General features: G+C 42.2%; 1 protein-coding gene and 1 pseudogene across 1 annotated transcript; one reads left to right on the forward strand and one right to left on the reverse strand.

The window, feature by feature from the left end:
* The first annotated feature begins 3,202 nt into the window (after positions 1 to 3,202).
* Positions 3,203 to 5,807, forward strand: LOC139420734 (C-C chemokine receptor type 9-like). The gene is made up of 2 exons (XM_071170963.1): positions 3,203 to 3,244; positions 4,471 to 5,807. Exons 1-2 carry the CDS (start codon positions 3,203 to 3,205, stop codon positions 5,527 to 5,529), a joined length of 1,101 nt encoding a protein of 366 aa, XP_071027064.1. The 3' UTR covers positions 5,530 to 5,807.
* Positions 5,808 to 19,404: 13,597 nt separating this feature from the next.
* LOC139420737 (U1 spliceosomal RNA) lies at positions 19,405 to 19,552 on the reverse strand (annotated as a pseudogene).
* Between the last annotated feature and the right edge of the window lie 495 nt (positions 19,553 to 20,047).

Here is a 20,047-nt window from a genome sequence, read left to right on the forward strand (position 1 = left end):
TCTTAACTGCATTGCTCAGTAAGCATTTCACTGTCAGGTCTACTACACCTGTTGTATTCGGCGGATGTGACAAATATATGATTTGATGGAAGTGGATTTAACAAGTGACATCAATAAGGGATCATAGCTTTCACCTCAATTCACCTGGTGTTAATGTTTTGTACACTTAGAGCATTATACTTACTGGATGAAGTTAAAGAAGCAAGCCATTCAGTCCGATTTACTGATTGAACTTACGTTATCAGCTACATTACTTTCATTTAGGCAACATCCGGGCATTTGACATATTCCAGAAGATTGATTGTCAGCCCACAATGAACTTCCCCCTCACCCTCTCACGACACTGGCGTTGTCTTACTACCAAGTTTATCCATTTTCATACATCACTAAATGCTTCACTTGAGCATACTGTGTTATGGAAAGGGTTTTTAGAGGGATGAGGCAGAATTGTTACAGCTGCATAAGACGGGTGATGTGAGATCCAATGCAGAGCAGATCAAATTTTATTTGTCACATAAACATGGTTAGCAGATGTTAATGCGAGTAGCGAAATGCTTGTGCTTCTAGTTCCGACAATGCAGTAATAACCAACAAGTAATCTAGCTAACAATTCCAAAACTACTACCTTATACACACAAGTGTAAGGGGATAAAGAATATGTACATAAAGAGATATGAATGAGTGATGGTACAGAGCAGCATAGGCAAGATACAGTAGATGGTATTGAGTGCAGTATATACATATGAGATGAGTATGTAAACAAAGTGGCATAGTTAGTGGCTAGTGATACATGTATTACATAAAGATGCAGTAGATGATATAGAGTACAGTATATACATATACATATGAGATTAATAATGTAGGGTATGTAAACATTATATTAGGTAGCATTGTTTAAAGTGGCTAGTGATATATTTTACATTTCCCATCAATTCCCATTATTAAAGTGGCTGGAGTTGAGTCAGTGTGTTGGCAGCAGCCACTCAATGTTAGTGGTGGCTGTTTAACAGTCTGATGGCCTTGAGATAGAAGCTGTTTTTCAGTCTCTCGGTCCCAGCTTTGATGCACCTGTACTGACCTCGCCTTCTGGATGATAGCGGGGTCAACAGGCAGTGGCTCGGGTGGTTGTTGTCCTTGATGATCTTTATGGCCTTCCTGTGACATCGGGTGGTGTAGGTGTCCTGGAGGGCAGGTAGTTTGCCCCCGGTGATGCGTTGTTCAGACCTCACTACCCTCTGGAGAGCCTTACGGTTGTGGGCGGAGCAGTTGCCGTACCAGGCGGTGATACAGCCCGACAGGATGCTCTCGATTGTGCATCTGTAGAAGTTTGTGAGTGCTTTTGGTGACAAGCCGAATTTCTTCAGCCTCCTGAGGTTGAAGAGGCGCTGCTGCGCCTTCTTCACGATGCTGTCTGTGTGGGTGGACCAATTCAGTTTGTCTGTGATGTGTACGCCGAGGAACTTATAACTTACTACCCTCTCCACTACTGTTCCATCGATGTGGATAGGGGGGTGTTCCCACTGCTGTTTCCTGAAGTCCACAATCATCTCCTTAGTTTTGTTGACGATGAGTGAGGTTATTTTCCTGACACCACACTCCGAGGGCCCTCACCTCCTCCCTGTAGGCCGTCTCGTCGTTGTTGGTAATCAAGCCTACCACTGTTGTGTCGTCCGCAAACTTGATGATTGAGTTGGAGGCGTGCGTGGCCACTCAGTCGTGGGTGAACAGGGAGTACAGGAGAGGGCTCAGAACGCACCCTTGTGGGGCCCCAGTGTTGAGGATCAGCGGGGTGGAAATGTTGTTGCCTACCCTCACCACCTGGGGGCGGCCCGTCAGGAAGTCCAGTACCCAGTTGCACAGGGCGGGGTCGAGACCCAGGGTCTCGAGCTTGATGACGAGCTTGGAGGGCACTATGGTGTTAAATGCCGAGCTGTAGTCGATGAACAGCATTCTCACATAGGTATTCCTCTTGTCCAGATGGGTTAGGGCAGTGTGGTTGAGATTGCATCGTCTGTGGACCTATTTGGGCGGTAAGCAAATTGGAGTGGGTCTAGGGTGTCAGGTAGGGTGGAGGTGATATGGTCCTTGACTAGTCTCTCAAAGCACTTCATGATGACGGAAGTGAGTGCTACGGGGCGGTAGTCGTTTAGCTCAGTTACCTTAGCTTTCTTGGGAACAGGAACAATGGTGGCCCTCTTGAAGCATGTGGGAACAGCAGACTGGGATAGGGATTGATTGAATATGTCCGTAAACACACCAGCCAGCTGGTCTGCGCATGCTCTGAGGGCGTGGCTGGGGATGCCGTCTGGGCCTGCAGCCCTGCGAGGGTTGACACGTTTAAATGTTTTCCTCACGTCGGCTGCAGTGAAGGAGAGTCCGCATGTTTTAGTTGCGGGCCGTGTCAGTGGCACTGTATTGTCCTCAAAGCGGGCAAAAAAGTTATTTAGTCTGCCTGGGAGCAAGACATCCTGGTCCGTGACGGGGCTGGTTTTCTTTTTGTAATCCGTGATTGACTGTAGACCCTGCCACATACATCTTGTGTCTGAGCCGTTGAATTGAGATTCTACTTTGTCTCTATACTGACGCTTAGCTTGTTTGATTGCCTTGCGGAGGGAATGTGCCTAATAAAGCCGGCATTCAATTCTATGAGTAACTTTATGTGAGGTGTCTCATAGAACAAATGCAAGTAATCTCTGGCTGACATGTTTTATAGAGTATACCACAGGTTCCCCAAAAAGAGAGAAGTTTCTCAATTGAATGCATACAAAGTTGATTAGAATTGTACACTGGTATTCTGTATGCTAGAAAAAACAGAAACTACTGGCGTAGGCAAAGCAATCTATCGACATGTGACATTGTGGTTAAGACGACAAATCCTAAAAGCTGGTGACGGTGAGACGGGTAGCAGTATTCATCAAGGGCTAGAGGCGTCTACTCAGACAAAGAGACACAGCATTGAAGTCTCATCACTGACTGGGTAAGTGCATGTAACATTGTCTTTGTCATCTTGCTAGTGAGTTTTGTTTCAAATGTAGAGATTTTTTTTCATAATAGTGGATAGTATTTTGTTAACATTTTTGTTAGGTTGAAATTGTTTTAATTGTGGATCAAAGGTGATATACACTTCATTTATGTAGTAATCAATCAATCACTCTTTTCCCACATTAATTTTTTAAACATTTGACTTCTTCTGACAGGTAAAATGGAGTTGCCGTTGTTCACTGCACTCCCAACTGATGAAACTGTAAGTATTATTTAAATCTAAATGCTTGTATTGACAATTACAAAACAATTCCATAAAATGAATTAGAGAGCAGCATCAAACATCAGAGAATGAATTCAATCCAAACATGTTGCTTGTAGCCTAAACTATCTACTGTTTGTCTTTTGAACTCGCATACACAGACCACATAAGATTTCACATCAACATTCATGTGGCCGGTGAGAGAAACTCTTGTTAGTATTTTCAACTTTTATTTTTAGTACCCAAAGTACCCAAGATTCAGATCAGATTTTAGATCAGTTTTCTGGAGGGTTGCTTATCGTGTTTGCAACAGTGTTTTTGTGGTCTGTTTTCGTGAGAGTGTATGACTGTGGACAAGTATGTGATCTGTCTGTGTGTATGTTATTACAGTACACACATACTGTACGTAGATGCTTTTAGTTATTATTTTTCCATGATACATAAACATTAATTTAATTATATATATTTTTCAATATTCAGTTGATCAGATTCAGTGATCATTTTCAAGAAAAAGATCAGTGAAGCTTGGAGTTTGTGAATTTAATGCTTGCTTGCCTTTAAGCTAGGCTAATGTTTCCAATAAACACACACACACAAACACAAACTTCGCCACAGTAAAGGCTAAAACATCAGTCTAAAAATGTCCATGGTGTGCATGCTGTCACCGCTTCCCCCAATTTAATCGCCGTCCTACATCTGTGTGTGTTGGTGTCGACAATGAGTGCTGTGTCGTTGACGTGCATCATGAACCCGAGCCACTCTGTAGCCCCTGTGGAACGTTATCCCGCCATCTCTCATCCCCTCCATCTCTCAGCGCCTCCATCTCATACAGGAGGAAGTGGTGTAGTGGTAAGGTTTCTCCTGTAGAGACAGGGAGACACATTACCTGCATCTGAGAGCAGCCAGAGTAGCATCTGGTTTAGATAGAATGTCACTACCACCAGATCTTGGTGTCACCCTGCTGTGCTCCACTGAATCCACAGCGTTATGAAACCCTGTAGTGTAGGCAGATGGTTTGGGGGAAGAGACAGGCAGTCAACCAAGTGACAAAAATAAAGAGGAAAATAATTGTTCAAATAATAGTTAAATTAAAAGTAGGCTAAATTGAAATCTGTCTGTCTTTTAAACCGTTATCAAAGACCGTGACAAAATAAATGATTAGGGACACCTGTTACACAAATTCAGAGTAAAAGTCTCCCATTAAAGAATGCTTGTTTGTGTTACAGCTTTCTGGAGATTACACAGACGACTATGGGACCTTCACTGAGACCCCAGGGGGGCTATGTGACAAGAGCTGGGTGAGGGAGTTTCGGGGTCTCTACGAACCCCCGCTGTTCTGGCTCATCTTCATCTTGGGCGCTGTGGGCAACCTGATGGTGGTCTTCATCTTTACCACGGTGCGCTACCGCCTCAAGACCATGACGGACGTCTACCTACTCAACCTGGCCGTGGCCGACCTTCTCTTCCTGGGCACGCTGCCTTTCTGGGCCGCCGACGCCACCAAGGGCTGGATGTTCGGCCTGAGCCTCTGTAAGCTCCTCTCGGCCATCTACAAGATCAACTTTTTCAGCAGCATGCTGCTGCTCACATGTATCAGCGTGGACCGCTATGTGGCTATCGTCCAGGTTACCAAGGCCCACAACCAGAAGAACAAGAGGCTGTCTGTCAGCAAGCTGACCTGCCTAGCTGTCTGGATCATCTCAGGCCTCCTGGCCCTGCCTGAGTTAATCTTCGCCCAAGTCAAGCCTGACCGTAGGGGCAATTCCTTCTGTGTCTTGGTCTACCCAAACAACCTCTTCAATCGCACCAAGATCCTGGTGCTCGTTCTGCAGATCTGTGTGGGGTTTTGCCTGCCGCTGCTGGTCATGGTGCTGTGCTACTCTGTCATCATCCGCACCCTGCTGCAGGCCAAGAGTTTTGAGAAGCACAAGGCACTCAGGGTCATCTTCGCTGTGGTGGCTGTGTTTGTCCTCTCCCAGCTGCCGTACAATGGGCTACTGGTGGTCGACGCCACGCAGGCCGCCGACACCACCATCACGGACTGTGCTGTATTGGAACTTTTCGATGTCGCTGGTCAAATTTCCAAGAGTCTGGCGTACACCCACGCCTGCATTAACCCCTTCCTGTACGTGTTCATTGGCGTTCGCTTCCAGAAGGATCTGCTGAGGCTGCTGAAGCTGTGCACCTGCGGCCTGAGCCAAGGAGGTGTCAGTAAGCTGCAGGCCGTCCCCAACCGCGCTTCTGTCATGTCTGACACTGAGACTACCTGTGCCCTCGCCTTGTAATCGTGCCCACTGAAGCCACACACACATTCAACATCACCTCAGATCACATAATTTCATTGGTAAACACCTCATTCCACACCTTTCTTCTTCCATGATATCATATGCTGCTAGGTGGGACACTCCCACCTGTTGCATCCTGAGTACATTGGTATTTTACCAGTATAGAAATGTAATTAATTGACCCTGTGCTGACAATCAAGAAACATGCTATACATGAAAAGCATACCATTCTCTAAGACATTGTATTAAAGTGTAAATTATTGTATATATACTGAACAAAAAATAAACGCAACATTCAACAACATCAACGATTTTGCTGAGTTGGTCAGGAAATCAGTTGAAATAAATTCATTGGGCCCTAATCTATGGATTTCACATCCTCCTATGTAGCAGTGGCCCTGGTCTTACCATGACTGTTTTAATATGATCTCTCTTTGCAGACTTAGTGCTGGTCTAGAGTGAAAAATCCTCATTTTGTGTGTGTTTTTATAATTGTTTAACAAATTTGAATAACATTTACAAAACCCAATTTCTCTCAGAACAGAATGCCTCATCTTGGGCTTTATCATCACAACTTTTTTTTTCAGAGTACAATGAGGTCACTTGAGTACGTGAGAGGCACTCTCTATCTAACCTTTTAAAGGTAGCAATATTAGAAATAAACAGCAATTAACAAAGTCTTAATGAAGCAATGCAATGCTTTGAGCCACAAGAGCAGCATTCACTTAAGGTCATCTACTTTGTGTGAGAAAGTAGCATGCTGTGTGGCTTGTTGCATTCACAATACTTTCACTATGACTGCAGCCTAAGACTATTCTTAGGTGGCTCTTCAAACATCATTGACTATATGCTGAGTTTCCACCAACAAAAGCAGTTGTACTCTATGTTGGTTTGGGAATGACTTGAAAGTGTCCCCTTTAAGACTGGTATGTGAGAAGTTTGCACTCAATGCACTCATTCACCTCTCAACACCGTTGACTCTGCACCTTTGGTTCAGACAGGGTGAAAGTTGCATGCCGTGAAATTTGACGATTGAGTATTTGATCGTGATCCCACTGAAATACAAAAATAAGCCTTGTCTGCTGTTTTGTTGCGGTCTGATTACCTAAATTCAGGTTGTAGGCAGGTGAAGTGTAGTGTGAAAATCGAATTGCAATTTTAGTAGCTTCGGATTTGAATCACCGTTGGTAGCATCAAACACTTGTCTTTGAAGATGTCACCAGCCTACATTACATCAGTACATACAGTTGAAGTTGGAAGTTTACATGCACTTAGGTTGGAGTCATTAAAACTATTTTTTTAACCACTCCACAAATTTCTTGTTAACAAACTATAGTTTTGGAAAGACAGTTAGGACATCTACTTTGTGTATGACACAAGTAATTTTTACAATTGTTTACAGACAGATTAATTCACTGTATCACAATTTCCAGTGGGTCAGAAGTTTACATACACTAAGTTGACTGTGCCTTTAAACTTTAAAATTCCAGAAAATGATGTCATGACTTTAGAAGCTTCTGATAGGCTAATTGACATCATTTGAGTCAATTGGTATTGTACCTGTGGATGTATTTCAAGGCCTACCTTCAAACTCAGTGCTTCTTTGCTTGACATCATGGGAAAATCAAAAGAAATCAGCCAAGACCTCAGAATTTTTTTTGTAGACATCTACAAGTCTGGTTCATCCTTGGGAGCAATTTCCAAATGCCTAGAGATGAACGTATTTTGGTGCGAAAAGTGCAAATCAATTCCAGAACAACAGCAAAATAACTTGTGAAGATGCTGGTCGAAACAGGTACAAAGTATCTATATCTACAGTAAAACGAGTCCTATATCGACATAACCTGAAAGACCACTCAGCAAGGAAGAAGCCACTGCTCCAAATCCGCCATAAAAAAGCCAGACTACGGTTTGCAACTGCACATGGGGACAAAGATCGTACTTTTTGGAAAAATGTCTTCTGTTCTGATGAAACAAAAATAGAACAGTTTGGCCATAATGACCATTTATGTTTGGAGGAAAAAGGGGGAGGCTTGCAAGCCGAAGAACATCATCCCAACCGTGAAGCACAGGGGTGGCAGCATCATGTTGTGGGTGTGCTTTGCTGCAGGAGGGACTGGTGCACTTCACAAAATAGATCGCATCATGAGGGAAGAAAATTATGTCGGGATATTGAAGCAACGTCTAAAGACATCAGTCAGGAAGTTAAAGTTTGGTCGCAAATGGGTCTTCCAAATGGAAAATGACCCCAAGCATACTTCCAAAGTTGTGGCAAAATGGCTTAAGGACAACAAAGTCAAGGTATTAGAGTGGCCATCACAAATCCCTGACCTCAATCCTATAGAAAATGTGTGGGCAGAACTGACAAAGCTTGTGCGAGCAAGGAGGCCTACAAACCTGACTCAGTTACACCAGCTCGGTCAGGAGGAATGGGCCAAAATTCACAACTTATTGCGGGATGCTTGTGGGAGGCTACCTGAAACGTTTGACCCAAGTTCAACAATTTAAAGGCAATGCTACCAAATACTAATTGAGTGTATGTAAATCTTCTGACCCACTGGGAATGTGATGAAAGAAATTAAAGCTGAAATAAATAATTATCTCAACTATTATTCTGACATTTCACATTCTTAAAATAAAGTGGTGATCCTAACTGACCTTAAACAGGGAGTTTTTACTGGGATTAAATGTCAGGAATTGTAAAAAACTGAGTTGAAATGTATTTGCCTAAGATGTATGTAAACAGACTTGGTGTGCCTTAATACTCGTTATAGACCCAATATTCTCCACCCAACAGGTCCTGCCAACATCTCAACCCTAACCAGCCACTAGCAGAATAGACACAGATATCCCATCTGATCCAGTGCTAGGGAGTGTTTTTCTATATTTGGCCATGCTACAAAAACCATGGGAACATCAAAGACCTGTAATGGTGGCCAGTTATTGGTAAGGCCCTCTTATCTCTTCACTCTGGAGTGCAACTGGAGATTGTGAAGCAGGGTGAGCCATTCTGTAGGCTGTCTGCCCGTTGCATAATATCAGTTCCATAACTCCCCCTCAACGCAACCTGCTGCTATCAAAGCATTTGTCCTAATTCAGGCTGAATAGCAAATAAACTGAGATTGACTGAAGTTGGGGTTGGCATGGGTGCACACCATAGAGTTCCATCCCACTGGACACACACTGGTTGAATCAACATTGTTTCAACGTAATTTGTCAACATTGAGACGTGGCATCATCGTGGAAAATACATTTGATTTGAAAAATGTAATCAACCAGTACTGTTTTCATTTAATTTCAACCAGTGGTGTAAACATTGACATTAGGGTAAAACTTATACTTAAATACATTGACTTAACCTGACTGACAGGTTGTTGCATCAATCTAATTTCAACATAATCATCAGAACTATGTTTATGTTGAAATTGTGTTCATCCTATAATGTCAAGTTGTACTGCAAAGAGGGTTTCTCCATTATTTCTAAAGGTTTTATTGGAGGTATGAAATTCTACAAAGTAGAATGTGATTTTGTGACAAATGTTTTATTGTGAAACTCACTAAAGATACCCTAAAAGAAAATTACTCAAGTAAAAGTGAAAGTCACCAAGTAAAATACTACTTGAGTAAAAGTTTAAAAGTATTTGGTTTTAAATTTACTTAAGTGTCAAAAGTAAAAGTATAAATAATTAAAAATTCCTTATATTAAGCAAACCAGACGACACAATGTTGTTTTTAAAATTTACGCATTGCCAGGTGCACAGTTCAACACTCAAATTAAAGTATTTGTGTTAGTGAGTCCACAAGAGAGGCAGTAGGCATGACCAGGGATGTTCTCTTGATAAGTGTGTGAATTAGACAATTTTCCTGTGCTGCTAAGCATTCAAAATGTAATGAGTATTTTTGGGTGTCGGAAAATGAAAGAAGTAAAACGTAGATTATTTTCTTTAGGAATGTAGTGGAGTAAAAGAAAAAGTTGTCAAAAATATAAATAGCAAAATAAAGTACAGGAACCCCAGAAAACGACTTAAGTAGCACTTTAAACCACGGGCCCAGAGCCACTGTACTTGTGCAATGCAGGTGGGATTACAGATGCACCACTTTCATTTGTCTCTTTTGTTGTGTCTGCCCATCTCACAACAGGAAGCCATCAGTCATGTCAACAACAGGCTCCACTACAGCTCCCTGTTCTACTGCAACACTATAGACAGCTGGGCCTCCACAGGGAACCCAGCCAAATGACTAACCTCCATCAGTAACAACAACTTTCTCTCAGTTTCTCCTCTGCTTTTTCTGAAGTGACTTATTTCATTTTATTTTACTGTCATGTGGCCATTTTTATTACCATGTGGGTATCAAAGCATCCTTCACTCATGCTGCCAAACATACCCTCGTAAAACTGACCATCCTACCGATCCTCGACTTCGGCGATGTCATTTACTTAATAGCCTCCAACACTACTCAACAAATTGGATGCAGTCTATCACAGTGCCATCCGTTTTGTCAACAAAGCCCCATATACTACACACCATTGCGACCTGTACGCTCTCATTGTCTGGCCCTCGCTTCATACTCGTTGCCAAACCCACTGGCTCCAGGTCATCTACAAGTCTCTGCTAGGTAAAGCCCCGCCTTATCTCAGCTCACTGGTCACCATAGCAGCCCCAAAGCCAATTCTTCCTTTGGCCGCCTCTCCTTCCAGTTCTCTGCTGCCAATGACTCGAACGAACTGCAAAAATACCTGAAGCTGGAGACTCTTACCTCCCTCACTAGCTTTAAGCACCAGCTGTCAGAGCAGCTCACAGATCATTGCACCTGTACATAACTCATCTGTAAATAGCCCATCCAACTACCTCATCCCCATACTGTATTTATTTATCTTGCTCCTTTGCACCCCAGTATCTCTACTTGCACATTCATCTTCTGCACATTCTACCATTCCAGTGTTTAATTGCTATATTGTAACTACTTCACCACCATGGCCTATTTATTGCCTTACCTCTCTTATCCTACCTCATTTGCACATGCTGTATATAGGTGTTTCTACTGTATTATTGATTGCATGTTTGTTTTGATGTTGAGTCTTTGCCTGACAAAGTGAATATTTCAGTTATCCCATACAAGCTTTTGTGCCAAATACATTACGTTGTTACAGATGTCAAGCTCATGGGCATGTGGCAGCAATGTGTAGAAGTTTTTCTTTATTTTTGCTATTTTTTATAATATAGAATAATACTACTGCAGAGTGAAGAAAATTGCAGCCAACAAGTGCTCAGCATATGTGGGAACTCCTTCAAGACTGTTGGAAAAGCATTCCATGCCAAGGGTGTGCAAAGCTGTCATCAAGGCAAAGGGTGGATGCTTTGAAGAATCTCAAATATACAATAGATTTTGTTTAACACTTTTTTTTGGTTACTAGATGATTCCATATGTGTTATTTCATAGTTTTGATGTATTCCCTATTATTCTGCAATAATAGGATTGTCCAAACTTTTAACTGGTACTATATGCTTCAGTAAAATTGGCTTTTTACTGTTCATAGCAATGGTTATCAATTGTACCGCATGGATGGAATGTAAGTCGCACAAAATGGATGTTGTTGTGACAGCTGCAGAGAAGCATTTGGGTGTACAATATTTGACGTCCGAAGAGTTACAGGGTGGATAAAAGGATGTTCTCATTCATTTAAATCTATTTCATTTGAGGACTTTCTTTGTTTGGTAGATAATATATATTTGTTAATGACGTGCTTTCCTAGCCCTGTTTGAAATGAAAGCTCATATTCATTTATCCTTTCTATAGACCTTGATGGGTTTAGTTATTTGTGCGTTTGTGTTTTTCATGCCTTGTTTCGTCATCCGTCTAATGGTCAAGTGAGAAAGATGGTCCTAGTTTTCTGATAGACAAGACACAACTGCAAAGCTGTCACAACCACACCGACGTCCCTTTCAATCTTTTTCTGGTAATAATTAAAGTTCACAAGTAATCTACTTCACTAATGTTGTACTGCTACTTATTGTTCACTTGAATTCTTCACGTCAGAACTTTGAGGAGAACATGAGGGCCTCTATTTGTAACAAACATTTGAGAACTTTCATTCTGTGTGAAAGGAGAGGACTGTATCTGCCACATAGAGAATGATAGATACCTCTAGTGGACAAAAGGCTGTGGGCAGCACTGTTGAGGGCGGGACTTTCAACTTTATTGGCTGATCCCTCCTGGTGACCCTGTAGGAGTCATGTCCAACCGGGTCATCAAGAGGGATCAGCCAATTGTGAAGAAGAAAATGGACTACTTCAAAATACTGTCACAGACGCTATAATGGCACAGAAAGATGAGTCCTGGCACAAGCTGGAATAACTAGCGTTGCTAGGGATACCTCTGACTTTAGTCTATGGTGTGAATATTATTGGTGAATTAGCGCCATCTAACGGCAACGGAAATAACTGCATGAGATCCTTTGGTCAAACTGACTTGAGAAATGCTTATCTTTCAGTGCAAGACAGTCGGTGACGGACAAACTTTTCCAAAAGACAGGTTGATTGATCTAACATTACTCTTTACTCTGTATAATGTTATGACAATTAACACAGGGGAGAAGAAGAGCATATAAAACTGAGCCAGAAGGAATGCGTGGGAGAACTCACAACTGGAACAGCACCTGTGACCCAAGACATCCCATCCATCTTTCCTCTTCCTGGGATTTAGGTTGTGTGTGTGTGTCATAGGATTGTATAAGAACAACAGTGTGTGTGTGTGTCATAGATTGTATAAGAACAACCGTGGGTGTGTATGTGAATGAGTGCACAGGCATGTGTGTAGGTGCCTGTGCGCACATGTGCAAATGTTTACAAGAGAGCGAGAGAGAAAGGTCTCTGAGTTATGGGTCGGGATTGGTTGAACCATTGACCTGGCTGCATTCGGGCTCCACAGAATATTTTGTACTGAGGGACCACGGCTTATGTATCAACATTGACACAATGGCCTGCGACACACTTTACATTAAGACAAATGCACTGTGTTGCAAAAGTTTGGTATTATCTTAAAGGTTCATTTGAAAAAAGTTTATCTGTGAGTTCAAGCTATCTAGAATGTAATATAACACTTTTATTAAAGGCAAATAAAAGCTTAAAGGACCTCCTCTGCAATCGCACCCTAAACAGTGATCCTATTATACTACGCCATCTCTCCATCAGTTATTATTTCACTTCAGCCTCCCAGGCCCACAGAATGAGAGATGTTTCCATTTCATGTCTGTCATTTCCAGGCCTGTGTGCTACTTGTATGGTGATAAGCGTGTGACTGACTAGGAGTGTCATTTGTCACTGTTCACCTCTGAGGGGCAGCCACAGATTGACGACGTAGGGCTAAGGGGAAAATACGCAGGTATGCACACACGCATGGACACAAACACACAGACACATCATTTCAGAGCATGTCATTTTATGAAAATGTGTTGAGTGTACAAATCTGGCGACAATGGAGCATATTGCACATACAGTAGGCAACACCGTAGCGATATTAATGTGATCCTTCCTTTTGATTTTATTCAAAAATAGTTTTGTGTTAAAATGTTAGTGCTTTTCCATTTTTAAAACTGGGTATTCCGTTTCTTTGCTTAGGGTCCTTACATCATCCTCGTGTTATGAAAGAAGAACAACTCAAACACAAAATCAACTTTGAAAAGAAACTAAATTCTTTCAACCACAACAACACATCAAAGTATCCCCCAACAACCAATTATCAATGCTCTTCCTGCTCCCCCAGCTAGAGAGCTCTCCAGGGAGTTTGACGTGCTCCCGGCAGGTTTGGCATGTCAGAAGGTTCCTCTTTATGGCCCGTCTGTCCCCCCTGCTGCTCTGAGTCTTCTGACCACATGTTGATGTCCTCAAGGTACACTGAAGATTTTATGAGAAAGTGTGTAGTGTAGTTGAGAAACTGAGAAGAAACACCAAGGCCTTATTTTACTCCACTTAATTGTACAATCATTTCCCCTGCATATGTGATTCCACCATTCCTTGGACATCCTCAGAGTAAGTATATCTTCTCCTTTCTAATCCCAGCCCTCCCCTTTGCGCCTCATCTTCCAAAACGTGAGACAGTTAAACACGAGACAGACTAACACTGTAACCGAGAGTTTTTTTTTAAAAGGAGAGCGGGGAATCGCTGTTGTCTCTACAGCCATACCAGAGGAGCAAAACAAAAGAGCTGTACCTGTAGGATTATAATGGGAGCGGATAGCTTTGATGTGGGCCAGAAAGAGAGAGAAGTTTGATGAAATATTGATGTTTCTCTTTTTTTAACTGTGTCCTGTGGGATCTCTGTTTGCTTTTAGGATGTGTGAAGTGTGTGTAGTGCTCTGGTCCACATTGCTGCTGCTGTTACTGCAGGAGAATGGACTGGGCTATCAGTTGAAGGAGTCTTATTGGTCCTAATGGTCCTTAATGTGGATGGAAGGCCCCCTTGACGAGGTGGAAAGGTTGGTCGGGATCAAAATGAGAGAGGTCTTTTTGCTGTTCTTCACCAATTAATATTAGCCAGTAGATTTACAGTTTGTGGGTCTGACAACAAATGACCCAAAATGTCTGGGATAAATGCTGTATTGTCAATTTCCTGTCAACATTCAGCCAGAAGGGTGTGAATCCTTATGTAGTGTGTATGAATACTCAATAGGAAGAGGGGGGGGGGGGGGTAGCCTAGTGGTTAGAGCGTTGGGCCAGTAACTGAAAGGTTGTTAGAACGAATCCCTGAGCTGACAAGGTAAAAATATATTGTTCTGCCCCTGAACAACGCAGTTAATCCACTGTTCCTAGGCCGTCATTGTAAATAAGAATTTGTTGTTAACTGACTTGCCTAGTTAATTAAAGGTAAAATAAAATAAATACAAATGTCATAGTTGAAGAAACTCTCCTCAGCAAAGTGAAATAATACTTTTCTGACCCAATATTCAAATCCTTACTTACTTACTTAGCCTAATATCAGGGAGCGTGTAACACGATTTCCAATAGTTGCTCCAGAAGTTTGATTTGAGTTTGTAGGAAAGTGAACCACATTATTCCAGCAACAAAGAGGATGTCCACGCATGGAGAATAATTATGAATATTGATAATCGCCTTGAGAGCTTTTGTCTGAAAGCTAAGAGAGAGCAACACACGCTCCAACAGGCCCAAAGAAAGAAGAGAGGGTTAAAAAAAACTAGTGAGATTAAACTCTGGCTCTCACGCACTCACGTTCGTACACATACAGAGATACCCAGCACACATAATGACTTCTGCTGAGGAGAGCTGCGATTATTTAAACTTAAAGGAAAGGAGAGCGGGAAGGAGGGAGAGAAAGGGGGAGAAAAGAAGACGGACTACTTCAGAGGAGCCAGGGGCAGGAGACAGGGCTGGGTAGGGTCTCGCATTTAAGTGGAATTAACATGCTTTTCCATTGGAGTCCATTAGATAGTCATATTCATGCCACACAAGGCTCCAAACCCCCTCACTTTGATTATTCCCTTTTAATCCGCCCTGATAAGGGGGTGCAGGCGTCGTCGTTTCATTATGTCGTCATTTGGAAGCTGCACGAGAACCCTTGGGATGTTATCACAGGGAAATTGCTTAAATAGCCGAAGTGGATATAGTTTTGCGTTTATTATTTCTGACAGATTCAAAATAACCCTGCAAATATCCCTCTCTGCGATTATAAGGGGGAGGGGCACTGAGCGCCTGTTATCAGTCATGCACACTAATGGGCCACTCATAGACACCTGATATACCTCCAGCAGGCACAGAGAGACAGGAGAGAGAGCAGAGTAACGGAGAGAGAGAGAGCAGAGAGAGAGGCTTTATCTCAGTCGTGTCTTCACTGTTTGCTCTTTGGTTTGGCAGATGGCTGCGAGGCCTCAGTGTGTGTGTGTGTGTGTGTGTGTGTGTGTGTGTGTGTGTGTGTGTGTGTGTGTGTGTGTGTGTGTGGAGGAGCACTTGAACCCTGTGTACACAGCTCTAGGATGGATGGGGCCTTAATGCTCTCTTCAGGAGTAGATTAGTGGTCAGTAGAGCAGTTCTTGTGGTGTGTTCATTTGGCCCCAGTAACTCTGGCCCCTCTGTTCCCTGACACATTGGGAAGCAGGGACCACTGGTAGCCCTAGTTTGTTTGCTGCCTTGTCAGGCCTTGTTATGGAGAATAATGGAGTAGCAAACAAGTGGGGATCAAGTAAACAGTGAAGGGCACTCTGTCAATTGAAAATAGTGAAAAAAACAAGGCTAAACGAGTCCCAGCATAGAATGTCATTGGGGCTTTTTAGTCAAATCCTGAGTTAATAAAGTTGTAATTAAAAAAGCATTACAATATGTGAATGTATTGTCTTATTCATGAAATGACAGCTTTAAAATATACTCTATTGGTTCAGAAGAAGTGGAAAACTTTTCCTTATATTGGGACCCTTGGTATTAGCTTGAGAGGAGACTGCATGTAGTTCTCAACTGCACAACTCACTGAACAAGCCTGCCATTCTCTTGGTAAGAACCCAAAATAGAGCCCTATTCCTTACGTAATGCACTACTTTTGACTGGGGCCCATTGGGCTCTGGTCAAAAGTAGTGCGCTATTTAGGGAATAGGGTGCCATTTGGGACTTAGCATTGGTATGTCCAATGCAATGCTAGAGGTCAAATCTGGATGGATATCATATGCTTCTTTGCTAACATATCCCTTTCACTGTGACATCTGTCCAATGAGAGAGAATTGGAGACAAAAATTAAACACTGTATTGCCAAGTAGTAATTGTATGTTACTTGTGTAACTTAGACATAGATCATTGCATAATATTTCAATGAGATCATGAAATTACTTTTGGGGAAAAGACTGTTCTAGTATTAAATGCATATTTGTTGTAATGTATCAATCCGTGTGTAGATGAAGACAAACAAATGAATCTGTATGTTACAGTTTGTAACCATTCTCTTTTATTTAAACAAAATTCCAAAAAGCCTCCGAAATGAATCACAATATATGTACTGAGAATATACTGTTTGTTTGTTTGTATGTCTTGTTAAACCATGTCATATTAGTGTGTTTGTGTCACTCTGTCTCTTTCTCTCTCTTGGTATGTGTGTGTGTCTATCTCTTTCTCTCTGTGTGCCTGCCTTGGTGTGCACCTCCCTGACTGCAGTAGATCTCAGGTCTGGAACAAACAGTAGATCCTCCTTAATTGGGGTGAGATCTGGGGCTTAGACGGGGCCAAGAAGGGACCCCTCACCCCTTTCTTTCTCCTCCAGAATCGCTTTGGCTCCAGAGGTGCTTTTGATGTGTGTTTTGGCTCTCTGAGTTCTACTTTGGAATATGTTCTTGGGAGACCATTGGTTACTTGCCTCCAGGCAGAATCTCAATCCCTAGGATCCTAGCCCTCTTTGATGAAATACTTTCGGGAGTTGCTAACCCCACTGATGCCAATGTGCACCCCCACCTCCCTCTCTTCATCCCTCCTTCCCATCACCCCACACCCCTCCTACTATCTCCCCTGCCCTCCCCTGCTCCTCCGATCATTCTCTTTGAGAGACTCATACAACAAGGACTTTATCTTGGTGTAGTCTAGTCCAGCTGAGCACAAGCCTTCACAAACAGACAGGCGGATTAGCCATGTTTTACAGGGGACCTTTGACTAGGCACTCCATGTTGCTTGGTTTGCTGTTGTCACAGTCACTTATTGGCCACTTCATGTTTGCTGCTTATAATTCTGTAGAATAGAATAGAAGAAGGGATATTCTATCTGTAAAGCTGAAGCTGTACAGATTCCGCGATAGACATGTACATGTAATTCCGATTGAGCCGACATAAGCAGCGTTTACCTAAGAATTTCAATTATGCTGCAAAGCTGAATGTCCTGTAGATTGAATAGAGATCTCACTGAATTTTTCCCATAGGAAAGTTCAGTCTGTACAATCTATGTTACATTTACTACATGTGTACCTCCCTCCATCAAACTTGAATTAAACTGAATATCTAGGCCAAATGTTGATGAAGACAGAATTATTGCTCTATTTGATTCTAAGGAAAATGTTGTGGAGGCACAGGTTATCCATGACAGCATACATACAGTATAGATCAGAACATATGACACACTGATTGTTGATTAAGAGAATAATTTATCAATATTACCTACAGTTGAAGTCGGAACACATTTATACTCAGTTTTTCACAATTCCTGACATTAAATGCTAGTACAAATCCCAGTTAGGATCACCACTTTTTTTAAGAATGTGAAATGTCAGAATAATAGTAGAGAGAATTATTTATTTCAGCTTTGATTTCTTTCATTACTTTCCCAGTGGGTCAGAAGTTTACATACACTCAATTAGTATTTGGTAGCATTGACTTTAAATTGTTGAACTTGGGTCAAATGTTTTGGGTAGCCTTCCACAAGCTTCCATAAGTTGTGTGAATTTTGGCCCATTCCTGCTGACCGAGCTGGTGTAACTGAGTCAGGTTCGTAGGTCTCCTTGTTCGCACACGCTTTTTGAGTTCTGCCCACAAATGTTTCTGCAGGATGGGGGCAGGGCTTTGTGATGGCAACTCCAATACCTTGACTTTGTTATCCTTAAGCCATTTTGCCACAACTTCGGAAATATGCTTGGGGTCATTGTCCATTTGGAAGAGCCATTTGCAACCAAGCTTTAACTTCCTGACTGATGTCTTGAGATGTTGCTTCAATATATCCACATAATTTGACTTTCTCATGATGCCATCTATTTTGTGAAGTGCACCAGTCCCTCAGGTAGAAAAGCACTACCACAACATAATGCTGCCATCCCCGTGCTTCACGGTTGGAATGGTGTTCTTCGGCTTGCAAGCATCCCCCTTTTTCTTCCAAACATGTCGATGGTCATTATGGCCAAACAGTTCTATTTTTGTTCTTTGTCCCCATGTGCAGTTGCAAACTGTAGTCTAGCTTTTTTTATGGTGGTTTTGGGGCAGTGGCTTCTTCCTTGCTGAGCAGCCTTTCAGGTTATGTCGATATAGGACTCGTTTTACTGTGGATATAGATACTTTTGTACCTGTTTCCTCCAGCATCTTCACAAGGTCCTTTGCTGTTGTTCTGGGATTGATTTGCACTGTTCGCACCAAAGTGCGTTCATCTCTAGGAGACAGAATGCATTTCCTTCCTGAGTGGTATGAAGGCTGCGTGGTCCCATGGTGTTTATACTCACATACTATTGTTTGTACAGATGAATGTGGTACCTTCAGGCATTTGGAAATTAATCCCAAGGATGAACCAGACTTGTGGAGGTCTACATTTATTTTTCTGAGGTCTTGGCTGATTTCTTTTGATTTTCCTATGATGTCAAGCAAAGAGGCACTGAGTTTGAAGGTAGGCCTTGAAAAACATCCACAGGTACACCTCCAATTGACTCAAATGATGTCAATTAGTCTATCAGAAGCTCCTAAAGCAATGACGTCATTTTCTGGAATTTTCCAAGCTGTTTAAAGGCGTAGTCAACTTAATGTATGTAAACTTCTGACCCACTGGAATTGTGATACAGTGAATTATAAGTGAAATGATCTGTCTGTAAACAATTGTTGGAAAAATTACTTGTGTCATGCACAAAGAAGATGTCCTAACCGACTTTCCAAAACTATAGTTTGTTAACAAGAAATTTGTGAAGTGGTTGAATAACTTGTTTTAATGACTCCAACCTAAGTGTATGTAAACTTCTGACTTCAACTGTATGTAAGTCATAACGATCTATATAGGTAAATACTCTCTCTATGCGATACACTGGATAACAATGCTTTAAAAATCACAACAATTGGAAAATAATTGTTACAGGGAACATTGATTTGACCATTATCCTGCTTGACGCAACTGCATTTCATTTGTATTTTCCCCCTTCTTCTTAGTGGAGACCGTGACGCAATTCCCCACTACCATAACTTATGGAGTCAAGATTCCCACGTTTGGGGAATTCGCATGGGGTCAGCACGGCCGGGCTTCATCCTAGGTGAGCCTCTCTCATGACCAAGATGTCTCCCCTGCCAGGTATATATAACAACTGCATTTCTGTGGTGCCTCTACAACATATAGAGTGACATGCTCTGTTGTTGTGATACCTAAATAGAATGATCTACAGTAGGTCTAGATCTAGATCACGTTGTCCAGTGGTCTACTGATGCGTCCCAAATGGCACCCTATTCCGTTTATAGGGCATTACTTTTGACCAGGACCCATAGGGAATAGGGTGCTATTTGGGATAAAATGACCTCTTGACCACACACACACACACCGTCAAATCCTGCTTAAATGATTAACTGGGGATTTTGCATATCTTCATTGATTGATACAGAACCGTGTAGACCTCTCTTACTACATAATTTCCCTGTATATTGATTGTATATTGATCATACCTAACACTACAGGAAAGCTTTTCCCTCTCCTTACCGTAACATTAGGTCTCATTCAGAAGGCTGGCCCAGGGGACCACACGCCCACTTTCCGCAGCATGACTTTCCTCCGCATAAATCGTCAGTTTCCCTATCGTAAGA

The sequence above is a fragment of the Oncorhynchus clarkii genome, chromosome 11 (genome assembly GCF_045791955.1).
Source record: "Oncorhynchus clarkii lewisi isolate Uvic-CL-2024 chromosome 11, UVic_Ocla_1.0, whole genome shotgun sequence".
Taxonomy (NCBI): domain Eukaryota; kingdom Metazoa; phylum Chordata; class Actinopteri; order Salmoniformes; family Salmonidae; genus Oncorhynchus; species Oncorhynchus clarkii.

What these genes read in the sequence shown, in the direction of transcription:
- LOC139420734 (XM_071170963.1), top strand. Translation starts at nt 3,203, where the DNA reads ATGGAGTTGCCGTTGTTCACTGCACTCCCAACTGATGAAACT. An exon ending in CACTCCCAACTGATGAAACT is followed by an intron (nt 3,245 to 4,470) that starts GTAAGTATTATT and finishes TTTGTGTTACAG; the next exon opens with CTTTCTGGAGATTACACAGA.